This window comes from Mandrillus leucophaeus, unplaced genomic scaffold (assembly GCF_000951045.1).
Source record: "Mandrillus leucophaeus isolate KB7577 unplaced genomic scaffold, Mleu.le_1.0 Scaffold374, whole genome shotgun sequence".
NCBI classification, from domain to species: Eukaryota; Metazoa; Chordata; class Mammalia; order Primates; family Cercopithecidae; genus Mandrillus; species Mandrillus leucophaeus.
The window spans coordinates 1554320-1563848 of NW_012103965.1; the positions used below are offsets into that span (position 1 = coordinate 1554320).

The following is a 9529-nucleotide window of genomic DNA, read 5'->3' on the forward strand; positions in this document are numbered from 1 at the left end:
ATCATAACCATGAGACTAAGTGCAAAGCATAACCTTTTAACATGATTCTGTGACATGGGAAGAATGAAATTAACACACCATACACATGTAACAATGTTTTAAGGACTGAATAAGCAGTGCTACAAAAATGGCAATACCTGTTTCCCCTTAAATCAAATCATGTGATAACCCCTTTGAGTTAAAGGCTGGACTGTGAACTGAGCACTGGGGATCTGGGAATACAGGTCCCTGCTGTACAAATCGGTATGTGAGAGATAAATTACCATAAAATGTAACAGTGATTTATTACTAGTAAGTCCAAGTTGCTATGGGAAACCAAAAAAGTGCCTAATTCTGAAAGAGACACAAAAGGTCAAGAAAAGTTTAGCTGAGCAAAGCAAACTTGAAACAAGCCTTGAAGGAGGAGCAAAATTTTGCCAACCTGCAAGACCAGCAGGATTCCAGGCAGAAGGAATGGTGTGGGCAGGCTGGGAGGTGTGACACCCTTATGTTTACAGAATTATGTTGCTAGATAGTAAGGGCCCTGCATGCCATACTTATTCAAGGATTTAATAACTTTAAAAAAAAATCACAATCCTTATAACACAGTAAATGTATCTCAACTACTGACAAACAAGCACAGCACAGACTTACCTAAATTCTTTAAATTCTGCAAAGAAACTCTGTCTTCTTCCTCATCACTATTGAGAAAATCAGCTATAGAGTCATCATCATCTAAGGAATACAAAACAGTCAGCGGCTCATGACTAAAAAGGAGGCCTGGGCACCAGATTTTAACAACTACTTCAATAGGATAAAAATGTATGCACACACATGTAATAGTGATAGGGGTATTCAAGCAGGTACAGACAAAAATCCTCTTCTCCGGAGTCTGTGACTATACTAACACTCCTTTTTTAGAAGAGGGAGGCTAAGTGAAAGAATTGGTGATTTTAACAAATGCACCCTAGTGTTCACATCCTTACTTGTATATGTGGTCCTGTGGTCTTTAGGCTTAGACCCTGGCTGTCTAATAACTTATTACCCATCCCCACCTCTACTTGGCTCCAACCCTGTGATGGGCCAATTAACTGGATGCTCTGTAAAAAACAGTCAAGCAGAATCTCCTGTGCTTTCAGCATGGGCAGAAACTGCTGGCATTGCCTGAACCCAACCTGGAAATTTCTCAAAGGGCAAAAATGGGCCATGCCTTTGGAGTGAATGTTCAATACCTCTTTGGTGGCACCAGAGGGGCTGCTTTCAGAGCCTGGCATGGTGCATGACACCCAGGAGGTATTAAAGAACATTTAGATGGCTGGACGGATAGGTCGACAGCCCACTACTGCTATGAGCTCTGAACCCCCAGCAACAGCGAGATGATCTAGGACAAAGAAAGCCTCCTGCCTGGGCTGAGCTCAGATGAACTGACAGCCCCAGCCAGATTCATGGAGGGAGACCAGCAGCTGTGGGCTAGAGAAGGCTCCTGCCAGCAGGGCCCACCACAAACCCCCAAACCACAGCCATGGCCTTTCTCATCTCTGTCTTCTGCCCATTTTTCTTCTCCTGAATACTGCTTTCAGGCTGTTGCCTCAACATCACCCATGATGACATAGCCCCACTCCTGATGCTCAGGGCTAAGAAAGCTGTTGTTTCCCAACGAAGCTCTTGTTCTGGATTCCCTGACCAGCCCCAGTCTCCCCTTTTCCTTCCTTTCAACTTTTTCTATGTGAAGTCCCTTGTAGATTTGTTTGAAGTCAACCAACCCACCTTTGTTTTCCACAGGCTTTATGGTTTTAGTAGGAAGAGCTGATCTTATTTTTTTCTCAACAGGACGAGCTTCAGGGTTGCACTGTTCTGAAAAAGACACAAATCCCAGGCCCACATTACCTCCATTTCAGCAACAAGGCTGCACCTCCCCACCAAGCTAGCATCTAGGTAGGAAGCAAGTGTCTGGGGTAAGGGATGTGGGTGGGTGCCCAGGAATGTGGAAGAAGTGAGAGATCAAAGCAAGAGGGAGGTTAAGGAAAACTGCCAGCAGGCTGAGAAAGCAGGGCTCATTCATGCACCCCAAGAACCTGTCCCCATCCTCCCTACCCTGCCGAATCTTACAAGATTCTCACCACAATTAACTGGGGTGTTTGAAATAGCTGCTATAAACCAGATACCAGATGGGATAAAACTAGAGAAAAAATAACCAAAGAACTTACAAAGTCAACAGAAGACCAGCTGTGCTGGCTCACGTCTGTAATCCTAACACTCGGAGGCCAAGGTGGGAGGATCACTTGAGCCCAGGAGTTTGAGACCAGCCTGGGCAACCTAGCAAGACTACGCCTCTACAAAAAATAAAAAAAATCATCCAAGCATGGTGGTGCATGCATGTGGTCTCAGCTACCTGGGAGGCTGAGGCAGGAAGATCACTTAAGCCCAGTATGTCAAGGCTGCAGTGAGCTGTGATTGTGCCACTGCACTCCAGCCTGGGTGACAGAGAATCAACAGAGCATGAAGTCACAGGAAAGGATTCTGAGGACATAAAGGCAGGACCAGATTGTAGAGACTTAAAATATAGATTTGACAATATGCTACGGAAAGGTTCTGGTCAGGTAGGTGGCAGTTACAACAGCTGCCAGTGACTGAGTGCCAAGCACTGTGCCAGGTACACAGTGAGATACATAAGTGGCTCAATGAACCTTTAGAAAGCCCCCATGACATGGAGACTATTAATTCCACTTACAGATGAAAGGATTAAATTTTCTTGTAATAAACTTGTCCATTGGTGTCCACAGCTAGTAAGTAGCAGAGGCAGATTTTAGAATCCAGGTCTAACTTTACAGCTGTGCTATACGTGTAAGGAACACACCAGGAGGGACTGGAGAAGAGGTGAATTTTCTGAGTTGTACCTGATCCCAAAATACATTTGTGTCTAAGGGGCTCAAAAAGAGGCTGGAGCTAAAGATTTGGATGTCAGCAAGAAAAAAAAAAAAAAAGTTTAAAGTAAAAGAGAGACCACCTACCTAGGAATAAAAGTCAAGGACCAAATTTCAAGGGAGAGATCTAGCAAAAGGGAGGACTGGGCACAGTGGTTCCTGCCTGTAATCCCAGCAATTTGGGAGGTCGAGGCAGGAGGACTGTTTAAGCCCAGGAGTCCAAGACCAGCCTGGGCAACACAGTGAGATCCTGTCTCTACAAAAAATGGATAAAGTTTGTCTTCGTTACTCAGGAGGCTAAGGTGGGAAGGCCACTTGGGCCCAAGAGGCCAAGGGTGCAATGAGCTGTGATCATGCCACTGCACTCCATCCTGGGCAAAAGAGCAAGACCCTGTCTCAAAAAGAAGAAACAAGGAGAATCTACAGCTATGCCACCCTGAATGCACCCTATCTCATCTGACCTCAGAGGCTAGAACAGGGTCAGGCCTGGTTAGGACTTCAAAGGGAGAAAGGGAGGAAAGAATACCACAGAGCGCTATCTTCCCAGCCTCCAAAGGAGAATATCAAGAAAGAAAAAGCCAAACACAGCAGATATTCATACTAATCAAGAAAGATGACAGGCTAGACACGGGTAGCTCACGTCTGTAATCCCAACGCTTTGGGAGGCCAAAGTGGAAGGATCACTTGAGCCCAGGAATTCAAGACCAGCCCAGGCAATACAGTGAGACTTCATCTCCACAAAAATTAAAATTAAAAATAAATAAGCCAGGCATAGTGGCGCATGCCTGTAGTCCCAACTACTTGGGAGGCTGAGGTAGGAAGATTGCCTGTGCCCAGGAAGTCAAGGCTATAGTGAGCACCACTGCACTCCAGCCTGGGTGACAGAGCAAGACTGTTGCAAAAAAATAAAAATAAAAAGACAAATGAAAAGTGTACAACAGATGTGGCTATTAGAAATTTCTGATAAAAAATTATTCTTTATTAAATACCACTTTAACACTGCCTATAGTAGCAACAAAGGCAAAATTAATGTAAATATCCACCAATAAGAAAAATAAATATTAAAATGACCATACTACCCAAAGTAATCTACAGAGTCAATACAATCCCTATCAAAATACCGACGACACTGTTCACAGAAACTAAAAAAAAAAAATTCTAAAATTAATACAGAACCACAGAAGATCCCCAAGAGCCAAAGCAATCCTGAGCAAACAGAACAAGGCTGGAGGCATCACCACTACTTGGCCTCGAAATATACTACAAAGCTATAATATCTAAAACAGCATGGTACTAGCATAAAAATAGACACATAGATCAATGGAACAGAATAGAGAACCCAGATATAAATTCACACATTTACAGCCAACTGACTTTTCACAAAGGCACCAAGAGCATATACTGGGAAAAAAGCACTCTTCAATAAATGGTACTGGAAAAATAGGATAACTGTAAGGATAACCATATGCAGAAGAATGAAACTAGATCCTTATCTGTCACCATATATAAACATCAAAATGGATTAAAGACCTAAATGTAAGACCTGAAACTATGAAACTACTACAAGAAAACACAGGGGAAATGCTTCAGAACTTTGGTCTAGGCAAAGATCTTATGAATAAAATCTCAAAAACACAGGCAACAAAAGCAAAACTAGGCAAACGGAATTCTGTTACACAAAAAAGCTTCTGTACAACAAAGGAAACAACAGAGTGAAGAGACAACCTATAGGATGGGAGAAAATATTTGCAAAATATTCACTTGACAAACGGTTAATATCTAGAATACACAAGGAGCTCAACAGCAAAAAAAAAAAAAAAAAAATTTAAGTGGACAAATGGGCTGGGCGTGGTGGCTTACACCTGTAATCCCAGCCCTTTGGGAGGCCAAGGCAGGTCGATCACCTGAGGTCAAGCGTTCAAGACCAGCCTGGCCAACATGGTGAAACCTCGTCTCTACTAAAAATACAAAAATCAGCCAGGAATAGTGGCAGGCACCTGTAATCCCAGCTACTCTGGAGGCTGAGACAGGAGAATCGCCTGAACCCTGGGAAGCGGAGGTTGCAGTAAGCAGAAATTGTGCCACTGTACTCCAGCCTGGGCGACAAGAGTGAGACTCCATCTCAAAAAAAATAAAAGTGGACAAATGGCCCAAACAGATACTTCTCAAAAGACGACATACAAATGGCCACAAGTACATGAAAAAATGTTCAATATCACTAATCATTAGGGACATGCAAGTCAAGACCACAATGAGATATCCTCTCACCAAAGTAAGAATGGCTATTATCAAAAAGAAAAAAAATAACATGTTGGCAAAGATGTGGAGAAAAGGGAACTCCTATACACTGCACTGTTATTGGGAATGTAAATTGGTATAGTCATTATGGAAAACAGCATGGAGGTTCCTAAAAAAACTACGAATAGAACTACCATTTGATCCAGAAATCCCACTACTGCGTATATATCCAAAGGAAATTAAATCAGTCCGCCGAAGAGATACCTGCACTCCCGCGTTTACTGCTAGTCCCAACAGTCAAGATATGGAATCAACCTAAGGATCCACCAACAGATGGATAAAGAAATGTGGTACATATACACACTGGATATTAGCCATAAAAAACCATGAAATCCTGTCACTTGCAGCAACGTGGATAAGACCAGATGGCATCGTGTTAAGTGAAATAAGCCAGGCACAGAAAGATGTTCTTGTTAACATGTGGATGCTAAGCAAGTTGATTTCACAGAAGTAGAGAGTAGAACAGTGGTAACTAGAGGCTGGAAAGAGTAGAGGGTAGGGGGCTAGGGAGAAGTTGGCTAATCGATATAAAATTACAACCAGATAGGAGGAGTAAGTTCTAGTGTTACACAGCACCTTAGTGTGGCCATGCTGGCAGCAATTTATACTTTCAAATAGCTGAAGAGAGGATTGTGAATGTTCCCAACATGAAGAAATAATGATTATTTGGGGTGATGAACATGCTAACTACCCTATTTGATCCTTACACATTGTATACAGGTATTGAAATATCATATTGTAACTCAAATTGTGTGCAATTATGTGTCAACTAAAAACAAATATTAAAAAGAAAAATCTACCAATAGGAAGCTTTATATAAATAATGGTCGTATCAACTATATAATGAGTCCTTTAAATCAGTGAGCTAGAACTTGTATGCACTAGTTTTTGTTTTTGATTTTTTTAATTTTTACTTTTTTTGAGACGGAGTCTCACTCTGTTGCCCAGGATGGAGTGCAGTGATGCAGTCTCGGCTCACTGCAACCTTCGTCTCCATGGTTTAAGCAATTCTCCTGCCTCAGTCTCTTGAGTAGCTGGGATCACAGGCGCGCGCCTCCACACCCAGCTCATTTTTCTATTTTTAGTAGAGATGTGGTTTAATCATGTTGGCCAGGCTGGTGTCAAACTCCTGACCTCAGGTGATCCACCCACCTTGGCCTCCCAAAGTGCTGGGATTACAGGCGTGAGCCATTGCGCTCGGCCTGTATGCACTACGTTTTGAAAAGTGCCCAACATATAAAATCAAATGAGGATGTTCAGTACAGTCTCACTGCTGAGATTCTAAAAGCTAAAAAAAAAGTTCGATATATTGGTACAAGAGTGGAAATAAGCTGAAAGAATCTACGTCAAACTTGTTTTTTGTTTGTTTGTTTGTTTTGAGACAGAGTCTTGCTGTCTCCCAGTCTGGAATGCAGTGGTGCGATCTTGGCTCACTGCAGCCTCCTCTTTGCGGGCTCAAGCGATCTTCCCACCTCTGCCTCCTGAGTAGCTGGGACCACTGGCGCCGACCGCCACGCCTGGCTTTTTTTGTTTGTTTATACAGACAGGGTTTCACCATGTTGCCCAGGCTGGTCTCAAACTCCTGAGCTCAAGTGATCCGCACACCTCAGCCTCCCAAAGTGCTGGGATTACAGGCGTGACCCACCGCGCCCAGCCGACATCAAACTTCTTTTTTTTTTTTTTTTCCCAGACTGAGTCTCGCTCTGTCGCCCAGGCTGGAGTGCAGTGGTGCAATCTCGGCTCACTGCAACCTCCACCTCCCGGGTTCAAGCGATTCTCCTGCCTCAGCCTCCTGAGTAGCTGGCGCGCGCCACCATGCCTGGCTAATTTTTGTATTTTTAGTATAGACGGGTTTTCATCATGTTGGCCAGGCTGGTCTCGAACTCCTGGGCTCAGGTGATCCACCCGCCTTGGCCTCTCAAAGTGCTGGGATCACAGGCGTGAGCCACCGTGCCCGGCCAGGTCACTTCTTTTTAACGGTACAAAAGTTTGTTCACATACACAGAACTTAGTTGGTTCTTTTTTTCTCTTAACAAGTCAAGGACTTCTCCTTGCGTTGTACATGGACTTACCTCTTTGTTTCTAACAAGACATTATTTACACGAGTGAAAATATTGTTAAACTTGCGCAGTTTCAGCCAAAATGGTAAGGGGCTACACCAGAATACTGAGAAAGAAACTGCTAGGGTAGACCTCGGTGGGAAAAGCAATCGGTAACTATTTCTAAGTAAGAAGAGTAGCACGCAGAAGGAGGGGCGGGGTAGAAGAAAGGCTACTGACTGTTCAAAAAAGTGAGAGCGATTACAGAGAGGGACAACAGAGGGAACTGTCCGACACACAGGGAGAGGCCTATGACACCAGGGACCAAGTCAGAGGAAGCGAGGTTCCTGCAGAACCCACGGAGACCCGAGGCGGAGAAAGAAGCGCAGCCCAAGGGTCCACGCCCCCAAGACGGAGGCTGGACGTGGGGGCTACCCCGCGCGAGGAGGGGGCCGAGGGCTGGCGGGGACGGGGACTCACCTTTGTGCTTCCGGAAACAGGCTACAGAGCAGCTGTAACAACAGAAGCCACAGGCCGCGTCAGCCCCGAGGGCCCGCGGCCCCTCCAGCAGCCTGCCGGCTGCCGCCCGGCCTCCCGCCCTCCCGCCGTGGCCGGATACCGGCACCCCCAGACCCCGCGACCTCCCCGCTCACTAGGGCACGCGGCAGGCCGGACAGCGGTATTTGGGCTTCTCCAAGCAGATCACGCAGACGACGGTGCTACACCTGAGCGACGCCATGGTCTTGGGGAAGGAAACTGCTTCCCGCGCCGCCGCGCGCGCCTCTCACGCAGCCGCGCCCGCGTGCACGCGCCTTTTCCGTTTCCTAAACGAGGACCAATCAGCACTCAGCAGGCAGGCAAAAGCAATGGACCGACCTGCTCACTGTTCCAGTCCTCGTAAGTAGAGCGTCGATATACTCGATGTGCATCTAGTAGCTGCTTCCCAGTTTTCCTTGATCAGATCACAGCGTCGAAGAACTTGTGTAGCCCTGTCCCTGTCCCTGTCCCTGTGCGGCCGTGTGGCTTGGACCAAGTCATCGACACTGTCCAGGTGTGTTGCCCCGCATGTAAAAAAGAAAACAATGCATGGAAGTAAACGTCCTTTACTTTCTGGCTTGGACTTCCTGAATCTTGCAGGGACATTGGAGTTCGTCCGCCCATCTCATCTGCTTATTCTTGGCAAAGGACGAGTCCAGACACTGGGCGAACCAGAATCGGTTGGATCACGCAGTAGACAGGAACCTGCCCTTCCCAACCTAGGCCATTTTTCACTGGGGAAAGAAAGATGAGCCTGACCACTGGCAAATGTTTGAGCTCCAACTCTGAGCCCTTCAGTGCTGGGGACCCCCCGGGATCTTCTAATGAAGAAGTCGTCTCTGTCCTCTGGGAACTTAATGCTTAGAGTGAAAGTAGGACAGGGAAACGGGGAGGAAAGAGACTCACTCTTAGAGTCCTGCCCTCGCTACCCTGCACCTGCACGCCCCTGAGAGTGAGTGCTTCTTAAATTTTGCACTCTAGGCTCCTCACACCTCCCCCTAGTCCCGGAAGCTAATGACCAGGAAGCAGGCCAGTGACCACTGGCCCCAAGACGGGGATCCCAGACAGATGAGTCTGGACAGATGGGCTATGATGGGACTTGAATGCCACCACAAACTTTAGGTTTAGACAAAGTCATGTTCTTTTTGTTTTTTTTTGTTTTTTTTTTTAAGGAAATTTGCTTGCAGCTAGGCATGGCCCAGCCTTACCTTGGCTCCCATCCTACCTGCACTGGGCCCTCCCAGGGCCATAAATTGCCCTCACCCCCAAGTGCCTCCTCTTCTGTGTTGGCTGTTCAGCCTTCGGGGTCCCTCTTCAATAAAGGTGTCTGCAGGGATGTATCTGCAAAATCCAAGGCAGTGGTTTGAACCTTGGCTCAACCCCCTCCCTGGCTGTGTGACCTGCCGGGGTTGGTTACCTGCTCTGAGCTCCCTTATCTATTAAAGTGGATGTTTGGGCCTACTTTCCTGAGCTGTTGTAAAGCAGAGAGGAGACCATGTGCAAAAAGTTTTGTAATCTGAAGTGCTACATGATATCTAGAAAGAGTCTTAACTCTCATGGATCTCCATCTGGACCGCATGAATGAAGGTCTCAGGCCCCAAGCCACACCCCTCCAAAACAGTTCTGCCATCTGCTTCTTGAGTGGGAAGTGAGTAACGATCCTTCCTTTGGGCATGGCAACCCAGTCCAGTCCTCAGTGCTGAAGCTGCTGGGCCCTCTATCCACCTTCATGTCCTACTTGCAGCTGCCCCA

General features: G+C 46.2%; 1 protein-coding gene across 4 annotated transcripts in view; it reads right to left on the bottom strand.

Annotated features, from left to right (window-relative positions):
- ZNHIT3 (zinc finger, HIT-type containing 3) overlaps positions 1-8056 on the bottom strand; it is a 13846-nt gene extending 5790 nt beyond the window's left edge. Inside the window, exons 1-4 of one of the 4 annotated variants that reach the window (XM_011990228.1) lie at positions 7894-8056; positions 7721-7752; positions 1747-1833; positions 634-714 (exon numbers count right to left, since the gene is read on the bottom strand). In XM_011990228.1, coding sequence (XP_011845618.1) covers positions 634-714; positions 1747-1833; positions 7721-7752; positions 7894-7979 — 286 coding nt within the window. In that variant the 5' untranslated portion in view covers positions 7980-8056. The remainder of the gene's footprint in view (positions 1-633; positions 715-1746; positions 1834-7720; positions 7753-7893) is intronic. The other 3 variants (XM_011990231.1, XM_011990229.1, XM_011990230.1) reach the window with 3 other exon arrangements.
- Between the last annotated feature and the right edge of the window lie 1473 nt (positions 8057-9529).